A 22,685-nucleotide genomic window follows, 5' to 3' on the forward strand; every position below is an offset into this window, starting at 1 on the left:
CATGTAATATTGCTAATACATATAGTAATATATAACGCTTCTATTGTGCTATGCTAATAATATAGTATATTCATATAATATTGGTATTGTAATGTAATCCAATAGAATAATAATACTACACTATTTTAATTGTGTATTGTATGTTACATGTAATATTCCTAATACATATAGTAATATATAACACTTATATTGTGCTATGCTAATAATATATATTCATATAATATTGATATGAGAATGTAATCCAATAGAATAATAATACACTATTATAAATTGTGCTATGCTCATAATATAATATATTCATATAATATTGGTATTGTAATGTAATCCAATAGAATAATAGTACACTCTTATAGTTGTATATTATATATTACATGTAATATTGCTAATACATATAGTAATATAGAACGCTTATATTGTGCTATGCTCATAATATAATATATTCATATAATATTGATATTAGAATGTAATACAATAGAATAATAATACACTCTTATAGTTGTATAATATATATTAAATGTAATATTGCTAATACATATAGTAATATATAACGCTTATATTGTGCTATGCTCATAATATAATATATTCATATAATATTGATATTAGAATGTAATACAATAGAATAATAATACTCTTATAGTTGTATAATATATATTAAATGTAATATTGCTAATACATATGGTAATATATAACGCTTATATTGTGCTATGCTCATAATATAATATATTCATATAATATTGATATTAGAATGTAATACAATAGAATAATAATACTCTTATAGTTGTATAATATATATTAAATGTAATATTGCTAATACATATAGTAATATATAACGCTTATATTGTGCTATGCTCATAATATAATATATTCATATAATATTGATATTAGAATGTAATACAATAGAATAATAATAATACACTATTCTAAATTGTGCTATGCTCATAATATAATATTGGTATTGTAATGTAATCCAATAGAATAATAATACTACACTATTTTAATTGTGTATTGTATGTTACATGTAATATTGCTAATACATATAGTAATATATAACGCTTCTATTGTGTTATGCTCATAATATAATATATTCATATAATATTGGTATTGTAATGTAATCCAATAGAATCATAATACTACACTATTTTAATTGTGTATTGTATGTTACATGTAATATTGCTAATACATATAGTAATATATAACGCTTCTATTGTGCTATGCTCATAATATATATACATATAATATTGATATTAGAATGTAATCAATAGAATAATACTACAATTATTACTACTATAATACTACTATTATAATTACTATTACTATTATAAGCTCTTTACTAGAGCTTTTAATCTATTTTAATTTTTATCAATATTTGTATGTATGTATTTTTATCCTTTACAATTTTATCTTGTAAATCGCCTAGAGCATCGTGGATGGAGGGCGATTAATAAGTAATTAAATGATGATGATGATGATGATGATGATGATGATGATGATAATTGTGTACTGTATGTTTCATGTACTATTACTAATACTATTAATAATAATAATAATACAATTATTAATTACAATTATTATTATTATACTATTACATATAATATATAATAGGCATGTCCCCAAATTGCCTTCCAGGATCGCCGTCCGGTTCCGGACCGAGCGCGGCCAATCCCATCAGCGGTAAGTAACCTTCTGACCTTTGCCGGAGCAGGTGAGGGCGGGGCACAAGGGGCGGGGCCCTGGTTCCCGAGATGACCGCCACTGACCGGCCCCTCTCTCCATAGGGCCCTCTCCGCTGACCTTTGCCATCGGGGCCGGGGCCAAGTCGGGGGCCCGGCAGCGGCTCCAGGCCCGGAGGCAGCACCCCAGGAGGAAGTGACCCCCCACCCACCCGCCAATCAAAGTCCCGTTCTCATTGGACTTGGACCTCAAGTTCGCTGTACATTAAAATGTATATAGACCTGTATATAGTACTTAAGAGCATTTTAAGCACATTTTTTAAAAAATTATTTCAGACTTTATTTTTCTATTTGGAGTCTGTAGAGATAGAGCGAGCGTTTGTTTCAGGGTCGGGGGGGGGGAGGGGGTCATTGTTTGGATATATTTGTTTGTTTATTTGTTTGTTTGAGAGTAAGGGGAGGGTCCTGGGAAGGAGGGAGGGGTCATTGACATGGGTGTGACTTTGGATATGTGTTTATTTGTTTGTTCAAGAGTAAAGAGGGCCATGCACTGAGACTGGTGTTAATTTGTATTTGTTTGTTTGTTTATGACTGGGGGGGGGGGGGGGGCTTGGGAAAGCGGGAGAGAGGTGTCATTGATGTTGATGTTTGTTTATTTGTTTGCGAGTAAGGGGAGGGCCTTGCGATGTTTGTTTGTTTATTTGTTTGTGAGGGGAGGGCCTTGTGAGGGAGGGCGGGGTCACTGCTATTGGTATTAGTTTGTATTTGTTTGTTTGATTGTTTATGACTAAGGGGAGGGTCTTGGGAAGGAGGGAGAGAGGTGTCATTGATGTTGATGTTTGTGTATTTGTTTGTTTGAGAGTAAGGGGAGGGCCTTGCGATGTTTGTTTGTTTATTTGTTTGTGAGGGGAGGGTCTTGTGAGGGAGGGCGGGGTCACTGCTATTGGTGTTAGTTTGCATTTGTTTGTTTGTTTGTTTATGACTAAAGGGAGGGTCCTAGGAAGGAGGGAGGAGTCACTGATATTGGTGTTAGTTTGCATTTGTTTGTGTGTTTGTTTATGACTAAGGGGAGGGTCTTGGGAAGAAGGGAGGGGTCACTGATATTGGTATTAGTTTGTATTTGTTTGTTTGATTGTTTATGACTAAGGGGAGGGTCTTGGGAAGGAGGGAGAGAGGTGTCATTGATCTTGATGTTTATTTATTTGTTTGCGAGTAAGGGGAGGACCTTGGGAAGGAGGGCGGGGTCACTGATATTGGTTTCCAAATATGTTTGTTTATTTGAGGGTAAGGGAGTCATGGATATCGGAGTTTGTTCGGAGTTTATTTATTTTGAGTTCTTGGAATTTGTTGGAATATGTTTTGTTTATTTGAGAGCCTTGGTAGGGAGGGAGAGCTCATTTCAATATGTTTGTTTGCAGGGTTGATATTTATTTTTGCAGAGACCTTTGAGTCCTGATATTTATATTAATTTCAGTAACTAAAAAAGGCAAGAGGTTTTTTGAACCCGCTTTGGTGTGGCTGCTTGGTCTTTTGGCCTCCGGGTCGAGCGTCCGACTCTTGACCAACTCAGGCCAAGGAAGAATTATTATTATTATTATTATTATTATTATTATTATTATTATTATTATTATTTTGTTTATTTATACCCTGGCTTGAAGTGTGGAGTGTTTACTGGCCTTGGTTGACCCTTGAAGCGCCTGCCTCGCCAGCCCTACTTCTGATGGCCATTGAGGGCTATTATTATTATTATTATTATTATTATTATTAGATTATTATTATGTTTATTTATACCCTGGCTTGAAGTGTGGAGTGTTTCCTGGCCTTGGTTGACCCTTGAAGCACCCGCCTCGCCTGCCCTACTTCCGATGGCCATTGAGGACCATTATTATTATTATTATTATTATTATTATTATTATTATTATTATTATGTTTATTTATACCCTGGCTTGAAGAGGTCATGGAGTGTTTCCTGGCCTTGGTTGACCCTTGAAGCGCCCGCTTCACCTGCCCTACTTCCGATGGCCATTGAGGGCCATTATTATTATTATTATTATTATTATTATTACACAGATTATTATTATTATTATTATTATTATTATTATTATTATTATTATTTATACCCTGGCTTGAAGAGGTCATGGAGTGTTTCCTGGCCTTGGTTGACCCTTGAAGCACCCACCTCGCCTCCCCTACTTTTGATGGCCATTGAGGGCCACCATTATTATTATTATTATTATTATTATTATTATTATTATTTTATTATGACACAGCAAACAAGATAGATATGTTGGATTTCGATTCACAAAACCACAAGTCGAACACTTCCCAAGTGTCTAGGACTGTGTGAAGTATTATTATTATTATTATTATTATTATTATTATTATTATTATTTTATGACACAGCAAACAGGATAGATATGCTGGATTTCGTATCACAAAATCACAAGTCAAACACTTCCCAAGTGTCTAGGACTGTGTGATGTATTATTATTATTATTATTATTATTATTATTATTATTATTTTATTATGACACAGCAAACACGATAGATATGCTTGATTCCTTGCACAGTCTGCATTTTGGGTCATCAGCTGATTTTTCGATCTTGGCCTGAATTGCCTTTGTCCTGATGTCTTGTTCCTGGGCTGCAAGGATCAGGCCTTCTGCCTCCTTCTTCAGGGTCCCATTCGTGAGCCAGAGCCAGGTCTTCTCCTTGTCAGCTTTTCCTTCAATTTTGTCAAGGAACTTCCCATGCCATGTTTTGTTGTGCCAGCTGTCAGCTCTAGTTTGTAGTGCGGTTTTCTTGTACTGATTCTGCTCTAGTTTGTAGTGCAGTTTTCTTGTACTGGTTCTGCTCTAGTTTGTAGTGCGGTTTTCTTGTACTGGTTCTGCTCTAGTTTGTAGTGCAGTTTTCTTGTACTGATTCTGCTCTAGTTTGTCGTGCGGTTTTCTTGTACTGGTTCTGCTCTAGTTTGTAGTGCGGTTTTCTTGTACTGATTCTGCTCTAGTTTGTAGTGCGGTTTTCTTGTACTGATTCTGCTCTAGTTTGTCGTGCGGTTTTCTTGTACTGATTCTGCTCTAGTTTGTAGTGCGGGTTTCTTGTACTGGTTCTGCTCTAGTTTGTAGTGCGGTTTTCTTGTACTGATTCTGCTCTAGTTTGTAGTGCGGTTTTCTTGTACTGGTTTTTATTATTATTATTATTATTTATTATTTATACCCTGGCTTGAAGAGGTAATGGGTCCTTTGCAAGAAGGTAAACCTCTCAAGGAGAGCCTTCAAGGGCAAGGTGTGTGTATATGTTTACATAGGAGGCAAGGGGAGGATTGGCTGGGAGCGGAGGGTGGGGCGGCTCGCCCTGGGACGGCCACCCTGGCTGGCCATTGGGGTCAAGGGGAGACCGGCCTTAGTCTCGGCCTTGGCGGTCACCTTGCCTGCATCGCTTGGGCGATAAGAGAAGAAGGAAACCCTTGAAGGCGAGAGAGAAAGAGAAGACCCTGCTCCATTGCTGCTGCAGAAGGAAGAAAGAAAGGAAAGAAGGAACGAAGGTAGGGAGAGCCCTGGCTCCTTTGGGTTGGCATCATCATCATCCTGGAGTTGTTTGAGTGGACTATGTGTCATGGAGTCCATCTGCCGGGAGGGATTTGGTGGTGCATTCTTGCCTGAATGGCAGAATGGAGATGGAGTCAACGACCCTTGGTGGTCTCTTCCAACTCTAGGATTTTCATAAGATGCCTATGAGAGGATGGAAGGCCATCTGTCGGGAGGGTTTTGGTGGTGTCCTTCCTGGTGTTGGGCTGGGTGGCCCTTGGCGACCCTTCCACGTCTAGAATTCTGTCTATCATCTTCTCATCTATCTCTTAGGGATTGGACTTGATGGGCCTCAAGGCTCATCTGTCTCTAAGGGTGTTGGACTAGATGACCCTTGGGGTCCCTTCCAAGTCTAGGATTCATTCTATCTAGTATTTGGGGGGTGAGACTAGATGACCCTTGGGGTCCCAAGTCTAGGCATATATCAATATATCTATCTATTCTTAGGGGTGGGACTAGATAACCCTTGGGGTCCCTTCTGAGTCTAGGATTGTACCTATCACATATCTCTGTGGGTAGGTCTAGGTGACCCTTGGGGTCCCTTCCATGTCTAGGAGTCTGTCTGTCTATCACGTATCTCTGAGGGGGTTGGTCTAGGTGACCCTTGGGGTCCCTCCCAAGTCTAGGAGTCTATCGTGTGGGGTTGGACTTGATGGACCCCAAGGCTCATGTGTGTCTAAGGGTGTTGGACTAGATGACCCTTGGGGTCCCAAATCTAGGCATCTATCATATCTATTCATAGGGTGTTGGACTAGATGACCCTTGGGGTCCCTCCCAAGTCTAGGAGTCTATCACGTGTCTCTGAGGGGGTTGGTCTAGATGACCCTTGGGGTCCCTCCCAAGTTTAGGAGTCTTATCACGTATCTCTGAGGGGGTTGGTCTAGGTGACCCTTGAGGTCCCTCCCAAGTCTAGGAGTCTATTGTGTGGGGTTGGACTTGATGGACCCCAAGGCTCATGTGTCTCTAAGGGTGTTGGTCTAGGTGATCCTTGGGGTCCCTCCCAAGTCTAGGAGTCTGTCTGTCTATCATGTATCTCCCTAGGGGGTTGGTCTAGATGACCGTTGGGGTCCCTCCCAAGTTTAGGAGTCTATCATGTATCTCTAAGGGTGTTGGTCTAGATAACCCTTGGTGTCCCTCCCAAGTCTAGGAGTCTATCACGTATCTGTGAGGGGTTGGACTTGATGGACCCCAAGGCTCATGTGTCTCTAAGGGTGTTGGTCTAGGTGATCCTTGGGGTCCCTCCCAAGTCTAGGAGTCTATCGTGTATCTCTGAGGGGGTAGGTCTAGGCGACCCTTGGGGTCCCTTCCATGTCTAGGATTCTATCTGTCTATCACGTATCTCTGAGGGGGTTGGTAGGTCTAGATGACCCTTGGGGTCCCTCCCAAGTCTAGGAGTCTATCGCGTGGGGTTGGACTTGATGGACCCCAAGGCTCATGTGTCTCTAAGGGTGTTGGACTAGATGACTCTTGGGGTCCCTCCCAAGTCTAGGAGTCTATCGCGTATCTGTGAGGGGTTGGACTTGATGGACCCCAAGGCTCATGTGTCTCTAAGGGTCTATTGCGTATCTCTGAGGGGGTTGGTAGGTCTAGATGACTCTTGGGGTCCCTCCCAAGTCTAGGAGTCTATCACGTATCTGTGTGGGGTTGGACTTGATGGACCCCAAGGCTCATGTGTCTCTAAGGGTCTATTGCGTATCTCTGAGGGGGTTGGTAGGTCTAGATGACCCTTGGGGTCCCTCCCAAGTCTAGGAGTCTATCACGTATCTGTGAGGGGTTGGACTTGATGGACCCCAAGGCTCATGTGTCTCTAAGGGTCTATCGTCTATCTCTAAGGGGGTTGGTCTAGATGACCCTTGGGGTCCCTCCCAAGTCTAGGAGTCTATCACGTATCTGTGAGGGGTTGGACTTGATGGACCCCAAGGCTCATGTGTGTCTAAGGGTGTTGGACTAGATGACCCTTGGGGTCCCAAATCTAGGCATCTATCATATCTATTCATAGGGTGTTGGACTAGATGACCCTTGGGGTCCCAAATCTAGGCATCTATCATATCTATTCATAGGGTGTTGGACTAGATGACCCTTGGGGTCCCTCCCAAGTCTAGGAGTCTATCACGTGTCTCTGAGGGGGTTGGTCTAGATGACCCTTGGGGTCCCTCCCAAGTTTAGGAGTCTTATCACGTATCTCTGAGGGGGTTGGTCTAGGTGACCCTTGAGGTCCCTCCCAAGTCTAGGAGTCTATCACGTGTCTCTGAGGGGGTTGGTCTAGATGACCCTTGAGGTCCCTCCCAAGTTTAGGAGTCTTATCACGTATCTCTGAGGGGGTTGGTCTAGATGACCCTTGAGGTCCCTCCCAAGTCTAGGAGTCTATCACGTGTCTCTGAGGGGGTTGGTCTAGATGACCCTTGAGGTCCCTCCCAAGTTTAGGAGTCTTATCACGTATCTCTGAGGGGGTTGGTCTAGGTGACCCTTGAGGTCCCTCCCAAGTCTAGGAGTCTATTGTGTGGGGTTGGACTTGATGGACCCCAAGGCTCATGTGTCTCTAAGGGTGTTGGTCTAGGTGATCCTTGGGGTCCCTCCCAAGTCTAGGAGTCTGTCTGTCTATCATGTATCTCCCTAGGGGGTTGGTCTAGATGACCGTTGGGGTCCCTCCCAAGTTTAGGAGTCTATCATGTATCTCTAAGGGTGTTGGTCTAGATAACCCTTGGTGTCCCTCCCAAGTCTAGGAGTCTATCACGTATCTGTGAGGGGTTGGACTTGATGGACCCCAAGGCTCATGTGTCTCTAAGGGTGTTGGTCTAGGTGATCCTTGGGGTCCCTCCCAAGTCTAGGAGTCTATCGTGTATCTCTGAGGGGGTAGGTCTAGGCGACCCTTGGGGTCCCTTCCATGTCTAGGATTCTATCTGTCTATCACGTATCTCTGAGGGGGTTGGTAGGTCTAGATGACCCTTGGGGTCCCTCCCAAGTCTAGGAGTCTATCGCGTGGGGTTGGACTTGATGGACCCCAAGGCTCATGTGTCTCTAAGGGTGTTGGACTAGATGACTCTTGGGGTCCCTCCCAAGTCTAGGAGTCTATCGCGTATCTGTGAGGGGTTGGACTTGATGGACCCCAAGGCTCATGTGTCTCTAAGGGTCTATTGCGTATCTCTGAGGGGGTTGGTAGGTCTAGATGACTCTTGGGGTCCCTCCCAAGTCTAGGAGTCTATCGCGTATCTGTGAGGGGTTGGACTTGATGGACCCCAAGGCTCATGTGTCTCTAAGGGTCTATTGCGTATCTCTGAGGGGGTTGGTCTAGATGTCCCTTCCACGTCTAGGATTCTATCTGTCTATCGTCTATCTCTAAGGGGGTTGGTCTAGGTGACCCTTGGGGATCCATTCTCCCCATCTCTCTCTGCCCCCTTGTCTCCCTTTGGGGGAACGCAGGTGCCGGCCGGCCGGGATGTCTCGCAAGGTGAGCCTGGACCACCTGGAGGACCACCTGCTCTGCCCCATCTGCCTGGAGGTCTTCCGGGAGCCGCTGATGCTGCCCTGCGGCCACTCCTACTGCCGGCCCTGCGTGGAGTCCCTCTCGGGGGGCCCCGAGGCCCGCTTCCTCTGCCCCCTCTGCCGGCAGAGCGCCCACGCGGCCAGCTCCCCCCCCAACGTCAGCCTGGCCCGCCTGGTGGAGGCCCTGCGCACTGGGGCCCACGGGGGGGAGGAGCAGCAGGAGCAGCAGGAGGAGGAGTCCTGCCCCGACCACCGCAACCCCCTGAGCCTCTTCTGCGAGGACGACCGGGACGTCATCTGCGGGCTCTGCGGCACCATCGGCACCCACCGCCACCACCGCCTCACCCCGCTCTCCACCGCCTACAGCCGCATGAAGGCAAGCACCCATTGAATAGCCTTGCAGCATCAAAGCCTGGCTGCTTCATACCTAGGGGACTCCATTGTCGGCCAACTTGAATCCCATTGAATAGCCTTGCAGCATCAAAGCCTGGCTGCTTCATACCTAGGGGACTCCATTGTCGGCCCACTTGAATCCCATTGAATAGCCTTGCAGCATCAAAGCCTGGCTGCTTCATACCTAGGGGACTCCATTGTCGGCCAACTTGAATCCCATTGAATAGCCTTGCAGCATCAAAGCCTGGCTTCTTCATACCTAGGGGACTCCATTGTCGGCCAACTTGAATCCCATTGAATAGCCTTGCAGCATCAAAGCCTGGCTGCTTCATACCTAGGGGACTCCATTGTCGGCCAACTTGAATTCCCATTGAATAGCCTTGCAGCATCAAAGCCTGGCTGCTTCATACCTAGGGGACTCCATTGTCGGCCCACTTGAATCCCATTGAATAGCCTTGCAGCATCAAAGCCTGGCTGCTTCATACCTAGGGGACTCCATTGTCGGCCAACTTGAATCCCATTGAATAGCCTTGCAGCATCAAAGCCTGGCTTCTTCATACCTAGGGGACTCCATTGTCGGCCAACTTGAATCCCATTGAATAGCCTTGCAGCATCAAAGCCTGGCTGCTTCATACCTAGGGGAATCCTCTTTATGCTAGTAATAATATAATATAAATAAATATTTATTAAACTTGTCGGGAGTGTGCCAAATAATAATAATAATAATGAAATAATAATAAATCTTTATTTATTGAACTTCTCAGGAGTGTGCCAAATAATAATAATAATGAAATAATAATAAATCTTTATTTATTGAACTTGTCAGGAGGGTGTCTAATAATAATAATATATAAAATAAATCTTTATTTATTAAGCTTGGCAGGAGTGTGCCAAATAATAATAAAAATATAATACTAATAATAAATCTTTATTTATTGAACTTGTCAGGAGTGTGCCAAATAATAATAATAATGAAATAATAATAAATCTTTATTTATTGAACTTGGCAGGAGTGTGCCAAATAATAATAATAATAATGAAATAATAATAAATCTTTATTTATTGAACTTGGCAGGAGGGTGTCTAATAATAATAATATATAAAATAAATCTTTATTTATTAAGCTTGGCAGGAGTGTGCCAAATAATAATAAAAATATAATACTAATAATAAATCTTTATTTATTGAACTTGGCAGGAGGGTGCCAAATAGTTATAATATAATATAATATAATATAATAAATCTTTATTTATTAAACTTGGCAGGAGGGTGCCTTATAATAATAATATATAAAATAAATCGTGATTAAACTTGGCAGGAGTGTGCCAAATAACAATAATATAAAAATATAATAATAATAATAAATATTTATTTATTAAACTTGGCAGGAGGGCACCAAATAATATTAATAATGAAATAATAATAAAAATAAATATTTATTAATCTTGGCAGGAGAGTGCCTAATAATAATTATAATAAATCTTTATTAAACTTGTCAGGAGGGTGCCAAATAATAATATACAGTAGAGTCTCACTTATCCAAGCCTCTGGATAATCCAAGCCATTTTTGTAGTCAATGTTTCCAATATATCGTGATATTTTGGTGCTAAATTCGTAAATACAGTAATTACAACATAACATTACTGCCTATTGAACTACTTTTTCTGTCAAATTTGTTGTCTAACATGAAGTTTTGGTGCTTAATTTGTAAAATCATAACCTAATTTGATGTTTAATAGGCTTTTTCTTGATCAGTCCTTATAATCCAAGATATTCGCTTATCCAAGCTTCTGCTGGCCCGTTTAGCTTGGATTAGTGAGACTCTACTGTAATAATAAATCTTTATTAAACAGGGCAGGAGTGTGCCAAATTATAATAATATAATAAATATTTATTAAACTTGGCAGGGGGGTGCCAAATAATAATAGTAATGAAATACTACTCCTACTAATACAGTAGAATCTCACTTATCCAACACTCGCTTATCCAACATTCTGGATTATCCAACGCATTTTTGTAGTCAATGTTTTCAATGCATTGTGATATTTTGGTGCTAAATTCGTAAATACAGTAATTATTACATAGCATTAATGTCTAATGAACTACTTTTTCTGTCAAATTTGTTGTCTAACATGATGTTTTGGTGCTTAATTTGTAAAATCATAACCTTTTTTTGGGGTTTAATAGGCTTTTTCTTAATCTCTCCTCATTATCCAACATATTCGCTTATCCGACATTCTGCCGGCCCGTTTATGTTGGATAAGTGAGACTCTACTGTAATAATAAATCTTTATTAAACATGGCAGGAGTGTGCCAAATTATAATAATATAATAAATATTTATTAAACTTGGCAGGGGGGTGCCAAATAATAATAGTAATGAAATACTACTACAGTAGAGTCTCACTTATCCAACATAAACGGGCCAGCAGAACGTTGGATAAGCGAATATGTTGGATAATAAGGAGGGGTTAAGGAAAAGCCTATTAAACTTCAAATGAGGTTATGATTTTACAAATTAAGCACCAAAACATCATGTTATACAACACATTTGACAGAAAAAGTAGTTCAATACGCATGCTGTGTAGTAATTACTGTATGCTATGTATGTATGTAGTAATGCTATGTAGTAATTACTGTATTTACGAATTTAGCACCAAAATATCACAACATATTGAAAACATTGACTACAAAAATGCGTTGGATAATCCAGAACGTTGGATAAGCGAGTGTTGGATAAGTGAGACTCTACTGTACTACTACTAATAATAAATCTTTCTTTCTTGACCGTGGCAGGAGGATCTGTCTGGTCGGATGACGGAGGTGCAGGAGCAGGCGCGGGGCCTGGAGGAGCTCCTGGGGAGGCTGATGAACAACAAGACCCGCATCGTGGTGAGTGCCCACTCCCCTCGCACCCTTGAGACAGGCCACGCCCCGTCCTGGGTTGACACCCCCCCCCTCTCTTTCCCGGCCAGAACGAGTCGGACGTCTTCAAGTGGGTGTTGCGGAAGCATTTCCAGGATCTGCACCGCTTTGTGGACGAGGAGAAGGCCCGCTTCCTGGGGCGCGTGGAGAGGCAAGTGGGGGCCCTGCAGGCCGGGCTGGAGGAGCAGCAGGAGCAGGCCCAGGCCGCCCTCGAGCGGATACGCCACCTCCAGGAACGCCTCACAGCCCTCTCCGACCAGGGCCAGCACGCATTCATCCGGGTACGTGCCGGGACACCCCCCCCTCGACACCCCCCCCCCATTGACCCCACTCACACCCACTCTCTCTCGCTCTCCTTCCACAGAAATACAGCTCCCTCCCCTCCAGGTGAGTCTTGTTTTCCAGGGCTCTTGGGAGGCCTGCAATTGTTGTTGTTGTGAGACCAAGGTAATTTTCAAGTGTAGGCGAACAGAATTTTGATGACACCCCCCCCCCAAAAAAAACCAATCACTGAAAAATAAAAGCGTTGGATAAGCAAAAATGTTGGATAATAAGGAGGAATTAAGGAAAAGCCTATTAAACATCAAATTACATTAAGATTTTACAAATTAAGCACCAAAGCATCATGTTTCACAACAAATCAACAGAAAAAGCAGTCTCGACTGTGCCCAAGCGACCGTAAGTAAGACCTAGCAAAGTTTTTGTTTGGAAACATGTCCACCAAACAGAACACTAAGCATGCAGGATTCACAGTTTGTCGGGTTATGCTGGTTTGTGATGACAACTAGTAAACGTAAAGGTTTCCCCTGACGTTAAGTCCAGTCGAGTCCGACTCTGGGGGTTGGTGCTCATCTCCATTTCTAAGCTGAAGAGCCGGCGTTGTCCACAGACATTTCCAAGGTCATGTGGCCACTGGCATGACTGCATGGAGCGCCGTTACCTTCCCACTAGAGCAGTACCTATTGATCTACTCACACTCTGGGGGTTGGTGCTCATCTCCATTTCTAAGCTGAAGAGCCGGCGTTGTCCACAGACATTTCCAAGGTCATGTGGCCACTGGCATGACTGCATGGAGCGCCGTTACCTTCCCACTAGAGCAGTACCTATTGATCTACTCACACTCTGGGGGTTGGTGCTCATCTCCATTTCTAAGCCAAAGAGCCGGCGTTGTCCGTAGACACCTCCAAGGTCATGTGGCCACTGGCATGACTGCATGGAGCGCCGTTACCTTCCCACTAGAGCAGTACCTATTGATCTACTCACACTCTGGGGGTTGGTGCTCATCTCCATTTCTAAGCTGAAGAGCCAGCGTTGTCCACAGACATTTCCAAGGTCATGTGGCCACTGGCATGACTGCATGGAGCGCTGTTACCTTCCCACCGGAGCGGTACCTATTGATCTACTCACATTGGAATGTTTTCAAACTGCTAGGTTGGCAGGAGCTGGAGCTAACAGCGGCCGCTCACACCGCTCCTGGGGTTTGAATCTGCTGTATAGTATATAATAAATGTTCATTTTTTTTTGTTCAACAATAAATGTGAATTCTTCTTCATGGAAAAATAAGACATCCCCGGAAAATAAGACCCAGTGCATCTTTGCGAGCAAAAATTAATATAAGACGCTGTCTTATTTTCGGGGAAACACGGTAGGTAATTTTCAAGTGTAGGCGAACAGAATTTTGACGCCCCCCCCCCCCCCCAAAAAAAAACCAATCACTGAAAAATAAAAGCGTTGGATAAGCAGAAATGTTGGATAATAAGGAGGAATTAAGGAAAAGCCTATTAAACATCAAATTACATTAAGATTTTACAAATTAAGCACCAAAGCATCATGTTTCACAACAAATCAACAGAAAAAGCAGTCTCAACTGTGCCCCAAGCGACCGCTTAATTCGCCTCATTGTTGGACCAGCCCTGGAGACCAATGATGATCACAATGATGGTTGTGGGACCTATTATGTTGTTTACAGTGGGACATTACTACTCCTAGGACTACTAGAGTTTTGTGGAACTTATTATGATTATTATTATTACATTGAGCTCTATTATTGTCAGTCCTAGACACTTGTGATTTATTATTATGATGGGTCCTATTATTATGGGCTCCTGGTGGTGGCGCAGTGTGTTAAAGCGCTGAGCTGCTGGACTTGCAGACCGAAAGGTCCCAGGTTCAAATCCCAGGAGTGGAGTGAGCACCCTCTGTTAGCTCCAGCTCCTGCCAAGCTAGCAGTTCGAAAACATGCCAATGTGAGTAGATCAATAGGTACCGCTCCGGTGGAAAGGTAACGGCGCTCCATGCAGTCATGCCAGTGTCCCTCAGTAACTGGTCAATTTTAGATAAGCCAAGATATATATTCTTTGTTTACTATGACACACTTCTGTTTGAGTAAACAAGTGAGATCACAGTAATTGGTCAAGTTTAGATAAGCCAAGATATATATTCCTTGTTTACTATGACACAATTCTGTTTGAGTAAACAAGTGAGATCACAGTAATTGGTCAAGTTTAGATAAGCCAAGATATATATTCCTTGTTTACTATGACACACTTCTGTTTGAGTAAACAAGTGAGATCACAGTAATTGGTCAAGTTTAGATAAGCCAAGATATATATTCCTTGTTTACTATGACACAATTCTGTTTGAGTAAACAAGTGAGATCACAGTAATTGGTCAAGTTTAGATAAGCCAAGATATATATTCCTTGTTTACTACGACACACTTCTGTTTGAGTAAACAAGTGAGATCACAGTAATTGGTCAAGTTTGGATAAGCCAAGATATATATTCCTTGTTTACTTAGTTTGAGTAAACAAGTAAGATCACAGACACTACTTTGTGCCAAAGAGGTGCGGAGGTGAAGAAGACCCTCAGCAATTGGTCAAGTTTGGATAAGCCAAGATATATATTCCTTGTTTACTTAGTTTGAGTAAACAAGTAAGATCACAGACACTACTTGGTGCCAAAGAGGTGCGGAGGTGAAGAAGACCCTCAGCAATTGGTCAAGTTTGGATAAGCCAAGATATATATTAGGATCTAGTAATAGGATCTCACTTGTTTACTCAAACAGAAGCGTGTCACAGGAAACAAAGAATATATATCTTGGCTTATCCAAACTTGACCAGTTACTGAGGGCCTTCTTCACCTCCGCACCTCTTTGGCACAAAGTGGTGTCTGTGATCTCACTTGTTTACTCAAACTAGCTTCTGTGTCGCAGTAAACAAAGAATATATATCTTGGCTTATCCAAACTTGACCAATTGCTGAGGGTCTTCTTCACCTCCGCACCTCTTTGGCACAAAGTAGTGTCTGTGATCTCACTTGTTTACTCAAACTAGCTTCTGTGTCGCAGTAAACAAAGAATATATATCTTGGCTTATCCAAACTTGACCAATTGCTGAGGGTCTTCTTCACCTCCGCACCTCTTTGGCACAAAGTAGTGTCTGTGATCTCACTTGTTTACTCAAACTAGCTTCTGTGTCGCAGTAAACAAAGAATATATATCTTGGCATATCCAAACTTGACCAGTTACTGAGGGCCTTCTTCACCTCCGCACCTCTTTGGCACAAAGTGGTGTCTGTGATCTCACTTGTTTACTCAAACTAAGTAAACAAGGAATATATATCTTGGCATATCCAAACTTGACCAGTTACTGAGGGCCTTCTTCACCTCCACACCTCTTTGGCACAAAGTGGTGTCTGTGATCTCACTTGTTTACTCAAACTAAGTAAACAAGGAATATATATCTTGGCTTATCTAAACTTGACCAATTACTGTGATCTCACTTGTTTACTCAAACTAAGTAAACAAGTATTACTAGGGTCCTACTACTAGTTTTGTGGAACCTATTATGATTATTATTATTATTACAGTGGGCTCTATTATTACTATTATGGTTCCTATTACTATTATGGGCCCTATCGTGATTATTATTGTGGAACCCATTATTATGGAACCTATTACTATTATGAGACCTATTATTATGGATATTATTATGGGTCATATTATTATTGTGGGACCTATTACTATTATGGGTATTATTATTATTACAGTGGGACTATTGTTATTAGTCTTATTGTGGGACCTACTATTATTGTGAAAACTATTATTGTGTCTGATGATGAATGTTATCATTATTATTACAATGAGACTATTATTATGGGACCTATTATTATTGTGGGACCTTTATTATTAGGGAACGGTCGCCTGGGGGTCTTATTATTATGGGTCCTATTATGATGATATTATTACTATGGGTCCTATTACTATTATTGATATTATGACAAGTCCTATTATTATTGATATTATTAAGGGTCTTATTATTATTATGGGTCGTATTATTATGGATATTATTATGGGTCATATTATTATTGTGGGACCTTTATTATTAGGGAACGGTCGCCTGGGGGTCTTATTATTATGGGTCCTATTATGATGATATTATTACTATGGGTCCTATTACTATTATTGATATTATGACAAGTCCTATTATTATTGATATTATTAAGGGTCTTATTATTATTATGGGTCGTATTATTATGGATATTATTATGGGTCATATTATTATTGTGGGACCTTTATTATTAGGGAACGGTCGCCTGGGGGTCTTATTATTATGGGTCCTATTATGATATTATTACTATGGGTCCTATTACTATTATTGATATTATTACAAGTCCTATTATTATTGATATTATTAAGGGTCTTATTATTATTATGGGTCCTATTATTATGGATATTATTATTATGGGTCCTATTATTATTACGGGTCTTTATGGGTCCTATTACTATTACGGGTCCTATTATTATTATTACGGGCCCTATTATTATTACGGGTCTTATTATTATTACGGGTCCTATTATTATAGGTATTATATTATTATTGTGGAACCTATTACTATTATTAGTATCATTTATCGTCATGGCCATAATCATGTGTCCCAGGGAACGGTCGCCTGGGGGTCTTACTATTATTGTGGGTTTTATTATTATGGATATTATGGGTCCTATTATTATTATAGGTCTTATTATTATTATGGGTCCTATTATTATGGATATTCTTATTATTCTTATGGGTCCTATTATTATAGGTCTTATTATTATGGGTCCTATTATTATTACAGCTCTTTATGGGTCTTATTATTATTACGGGTCCTATTATTATTATTATGGGTCCTATTATTATTATGGTGGAACCTATTATTATGGTACCTGTGATTGTGGGACCTATTATTATTGTGGGACCTTTATTATTAGGAACGGTCGGCTGGGGGGTCTTATTATTATGGGTCCTATTATTATGATATTATTACTAGGGGTCCTATTACTATTATTGATATTATTACAAGTCCTGTTATTATTGATATTATTATTATTATGGGTCCTATTATTATGGGTCCTATTATTATTATGGGTCTTTATGGGTCCTATTACTATTACGGGTCCTATTATTACTATTACGGGCCCTATTATTATTATGGGTCCTATTATTATGGATATTCTTATTATTCTTATGGGTCCTATTATTATAGGTCTTATTATTATGGGTCCTATTATTATTACAGCTCTTTATGAGTCTTATTATTATTACGGGTCCTATTATTATTATTATGGATCCTATTATTATTATGGTGGAACCTATTATTATGGTACCTGTGATTGTGGGACCTATTATTATTGTGGGACCTTTATTATTAGGGAACGGTCGCCTGGGGGGGTCTTATTATTATGGGTCCTATTATGATGATATTATTACTAGGGGTCCTATTACTATTATTGATATTATTACAAGTCCTGTTATTATTGATATTATTATTATTATGGGTCCTATTATTATGATATTATTACTATGGGTCCTATTACTATTATTGATATTATTACAAGTCCTGTTATTATTGATATTATTATTATTATGGGTCCTATTATTATGATATTATTACTATGGGTCCTATTACTATTATTGATATTATTACAAGTCCTGTTATTATTGATATTATTGCAAGTCCTGTTATTATTGATATTATTATTATTATGGGTCCTATTATTATGATATTATTACTATGGGTCCTATTACTATTATTGATATTATTGCAAGTCCTGTTATTATTGATATTATTATTATTATGGGTCCTATTATTATGATATTATTACTATGGGTCCTATTACTATTATTGATATTATTACAAGTCCTGTTATTATTGATATTATTATTATTATGGGTCCTATTATTATGATATTATTACTATGGGTCCTATTACTATTATTGATATTATTACAAGTCCTGTTATTATTGATATTATTGCAAGTCCTGTTATTATTGATATTATTATTATTATGGGTCCTATTATTATGATATTATTACTATGGGTCCTATTACTATTATTGATATTATTACAAGTCCTGTTATTATTGATATTATTGCAAGTCCTGTTATTATTGATATTATTATTATTATGGGTCCTATTATTATGATATTATTACTATGGGTCCTATTACTATTATTGATATTATTGCAAGTCCTGTTATTATTGATATTATTATTATTATGGGTCCTATTATTATGATATTATTACTATGGGTCCTATTACTATTATTGATATTATTACAAGTCTTGTTATTATTGATATTATTATTATTATGGGTCCTATTATTATGATATTATTACTATGGGTCCTATTACTATTATTGATATTATTACAAGTCCTGTTATTATTGATATTATTATTATTATGGGTCCTATTATTATGATATTATTACTATGGGTCCTATTACTATTATTGATATTATTACAAGTCCTGTTATTATTGATATTCTTATTATTATGGGTCCTATTATTATTACGGGTCTTTATGGGTCCTATTACTATTACTTTATTGTTAGCAGTAATATCATTGCAGGACCACTTGATCATCATGGCCATGACCTTATGCCCCATGGGGGTCTCCTCGTGTGGGTGGCCATCTGTCGGGAGTGGTTGGGTGTTGTTGGTGTGTGGCCCACCCACCCCTCTCTCTCTGTCTCGCTGTCTCTCTAGGTCCGAGCTGACCCCTCCGAGCCTGTCCGAGGGGCTCTCCTCCGCCCCTCCGGCCGTGTCCTTCCAGCCGGACTTCCACGCGGAGGACGTGCAGATGGAGGTGTGGAAGCGCCTGTTGCGGCGAGTGCTGCCGACCCCGGAGGCCCTGACGCTGGAGGGTCCCTCGTGGGCGGCGGGGCAGGGGGGTCGTCGGGGGAGCCTCCCGGAGCGGTCGGAGGGGGGCCCCTCGTGGGCGGTGGGTCGGAGGGGCTTCTCGTGGGGGCGGCACTACTGGGAGGTGGAGGTGGGGTCCCGGGGGTCCTGGCGCCTGGGCCTGGTCAAGGCCTCCGCCCTGGGACCCCCCCGGCAGAGGGCCCGGCTGCCCAAGAGCCCGGCGGGGGGGGCCTGGCTGGTGGGGCTGCGGGGGGGCTCCCGGCTGGAGGCCCTGGCGGGGCCCCCCCTGCCCCTGCCCCTCCCCCTGGGGGCCCCCCCCTCCCGCCTGGGCCTCTTCCTCCACTACCCCGCCGGGGAGCTCACCTTCTTCGACGCCAGCCGCGCCCCCCGGGAGATGGCCCCCCTCTACACCTTCCGGGGGGGCTTCCAGGGGACACTCTACCCCGTCCTCGACCTCGGGCCCTGGGGGCACAAGGGGCACCCCGCCCTCGCCCCGCCCATCCTGCCCAGGATGGATGGAAGGGAAGGGAAGAAAGATAGAAATAGAGGGAACGAAGAAGAGGAAGAGAAGGAGGAGGAAGAGGAAGGCGGCCAAGGGGAGACCCAGCAGCACACCAAGCTGTAGTCAAGCAGAGGGAGAGATAGATGGAAGGAAGGAGAGAATAAGTATGGGTGGATGGTTGGATGGGGAGGGAGGTTCTTCTGCTAATTTTGGGGGACACCTGTCTTACAAACATTTATGTTCAATATATATATACATTCGTTGATGTTAAACATAGATTGTAAAAGTGTAGGCCGGCTCGTTCATAAAGCACTAGAACTCACTCTGACGTGGTGGTCATGGGCCTCGTGTTCTCCCTGGTTTCCCTCTTCCCAAACGCCAAACAAAGGGCCCCAGTGTGTGTGTGTATGTGTATGTTTGAGGAAGGGAGTGTTAGCGTTGGCTCCGCCGCCAACTTAGGAAACTCTTTTCCGAAGGGAGGAATTCCGGAGAAGACAGAGACCCTTTCAGGGCGTCCCGGCCAGCCGGCCGGGACGGCCTGAAAGGGTCTCTGTCTTCTCCGGAATTCCTCCCTTCGGAAAAGTTTCCTAAATTGGCGGCGGAGCCAACACTAACACTCCCTTCCTCAAACTTTGCCCAGACTCAGAAAAGAAAGAGCCCCTTCTTGCGAATTTGCTTTTCCCCTCCCTGACTGACTTTGCAAACTTCACGGCTACTCAGTGCTATCTGAATCGCTCACCGCGACAATCACACTCCCACCCCGTATATATACACACAGTAGAGTCTCACTTTTCCAAGCCTCCAGTGGCCTAGGGGATAAAAGCCTCGTGACTTGAAGGCTGCCAGGTTCGAATCCCACCCGGGGAGACCGCGGGTGAGCTCCCTCCATCAGCTCCAGCTCCATGCGGGGACAGGAGAGAAGCCTCCCAAAAAGGATGGTAAAAACATCCAGGCAACTTCCTTGCAGACGGCCAATTCTCTCACTCCAGAAGCAACTTCAGTTGCTCCTGACACGAAAAAAATAGACTGTAATATTATTAGTTATATTACATGTAATATATAAATTTAAAATAGTGTATTATTATTATTTTCTAGCACAATATAAGCATTATATATTACTATATTGTATTATACCACTAGACTGCGATATTATTAGTAATATTACATGTAGTATATAATATACATTTATAATAGTGTATTATTATATTTTCTAGCACAAGCATTATATATTACTATATTGTACTATACCACTAGACTACAATATTATTAATAATATTACATGTAATATATAATATACATTTATAATAGTGTATTATTATCATTATATTTTCTAGCACAATATAAGCATTAAAATAAATTTATTTATTTATTTATAATAGTGTATTATTATTATATATATATTGTACTATACCACTAGACTGCAATATTATTAGTGATATTATATGTAATATATAATATACATTTATAATAGTGTATTATTATATTTTCTAGCACAATATAAGCATTAAAATAAATAAATAAAATTTATTTATAATAGTGTATTATTATCATTATATTTTCTAGCACAATATAAGCATTATATATTACTATCTTGTACTATACCACTGGACTGCAATATTATTAGTAATATTATATGTAATATATAATATAGATTTATAATAATGTATTATTACTATTATATTTTCTAGCACAATATAAGCATTATATATTACTATATTGTACTATACCACTAGACTACAATATTATTAGTAATATTACATGTAATATATAATATACATTTATAATAGTGTATTATTATATTTTCTAGTATAATATAAGCATTATATATTACTATATTGTACTATAACACTAGACTACAATATTATTAGTAATATTACATGTAATATATAATATACATTTATAATAGTGTATTATTATATTTTCTAGTATAATATAAGCATTATATATTACTATATTGTACTATACCACTAGACTACAATATTATTAGTAATATTACATGTAATATATAATTTCTAATTATAATGGTGTGTTATATTACATTATAATATTATTATCAATATTATATGTATATACAATATATTATATATTGAAAACATTGACTACAAAAATGCGTTGGATAATCCAGAACCTTGGATAAGCGAGGCTTGGATAAGCGAGACTCTACTGTATTGTTATTGTTATATAATAACATGACATATTATTATTCTATATTATATTATAATTATATTATAATCATATTATATATTATATTATTACTCTATATTTTATATATAATTTTACACAAATTTGACAGAAAAAGTAGTTCAATATGCACACACACACACACACACACAGAGAACCTTTAGCCAACGTTGTGGGCGAAACGCCAGGAGAGAGTGCTGCTGGGCTTGGGTAATCCAGACCTTGGATAAGCGAGGTTTGGATAAGTGAGACTCTAATACATATATATACACACAGAGAGAGAGAGAACCTTTAAGCCACTGTTGTGGGCGAAACGCCAGGAGAGAGTGCTGCTGGGCTTGGGTAATCCAGAACCAAAATACCATGATATATTGAAAACATTGACTACAAAAATGGCTTGGATAATCCAGAAGCTTGGATAAGTGAGACTCTACTGTACACACACACAGAACCTTTAGCCACATATGTGGGCGAAACGTCAGGAGTGAGTGCTGCTGGGCTTGGATAATCCAGAGGGTTGGATAAGTGAGACTCTACTGTATATACATATATATACACACACAGAGAGAGAACACCTTTAAGCCACATATGTGGGCGAAACGCCAGGAGAGAGTGCTGCTGGGCTTGGATAATCCAGAACCTTGGATAACTGAGACTCTACTGTATATACACATTCATATATATATATATACACACGCAGAGAGAGAGAGAACCTTTAAGCCACAGATGTGGGCAAAACACCAGGAGAGAGTGCTGCTGGGCTT

At 40.5% G+C, this 22,685-nt stretch overlaps 2 protein-coding genes across 5 annotated transcripts in view; both read left to right on the forward strand.

The window, feature by feature from the left end:
* The window catches only part of LOC134293293 (nuclear envelope pore membrane protein POM 121C-like), a 39,672-nt gene extending 37,448 nt beyond the window's left edge, over positions 1-2,224 (forward strand). Inside the window, exons 14-15 of the mRNA XM_062960477.1 lie at positions 1,627-1,671; positions 1,776-2,224. Of these exons, the coding sequence (XP_062816547.1) occupies positions 1,627-1,671; positions 1,776-1,870 (140 nt within the window). The 3' untranslated portion in view covers positions 1,871-2,224. The remainder of the gene's footprint in view (positions 1-1,626; positions 1,672-1,775) is intronic.
* Positions 2,225-2,352: 128 nt separating this feature from the next.
* Positions 2,353-19,888, forward strand: LOC134293296 (E3 ubiquitin-protein ligase TRIM50-like). 4 transcript variants are annotated; one of them, XM_062960485.1, is made up of 6 exons: positions 2,353-5,214; positions 8,678-9,116; positions 11,929-12,024; positions 12,108-12,338; positions 12,422-12,444; positions 19,086-19,888. In XM_062960485.1, the coding sequence occupies exons 2-6, from the start codon at positions 8,694-8,696 to the stop codon at positions 19,861-19,863; spliced, it is 1,551 nt and encodes a 516-aa protein (XP_062816555.1). In that variant the 5' UTR covers positions 2,353-5,214; positions 8,678-8,693; the 3' UTR covers positions 19,864-19,888. The 4 variants fall into 4 exon arrangements, with proteins under 4 accessions (XP_062816555.1, XP_062816557.1, XP_062816554.1 ...); XM_062960484.1 differs by lacking the exon at positions 2,353-5,214 and adding an exon at positions 7,637-8,190 and having other exon boundaries at positions 8,418-9,116; XM_062960486.1 differs by lacking the exon at positions 2,353-5,214 and adding an exon at positions 7,637-7,881 and having other exon boundaries at positions 8,191-9,116.
* Positions 19,889-22,685: the final 2,797 nt, after the last annotated feature.

This window comes from Anolis carolinensis, unplaced genomic scaffold, assembly GCF_035594765.1.
Source record: "Anolis carolinensis isolate JA03-04 unplaced genomic scaffold, rAnoCar3.1.pri scaffold_7, whole genome shotgun sequence".
NCBI lineage: Eukaryota > Metazoa > Chordata > Lepidosauria > Squamata > Dactyloidae > Anolis > Anolis carolinensis.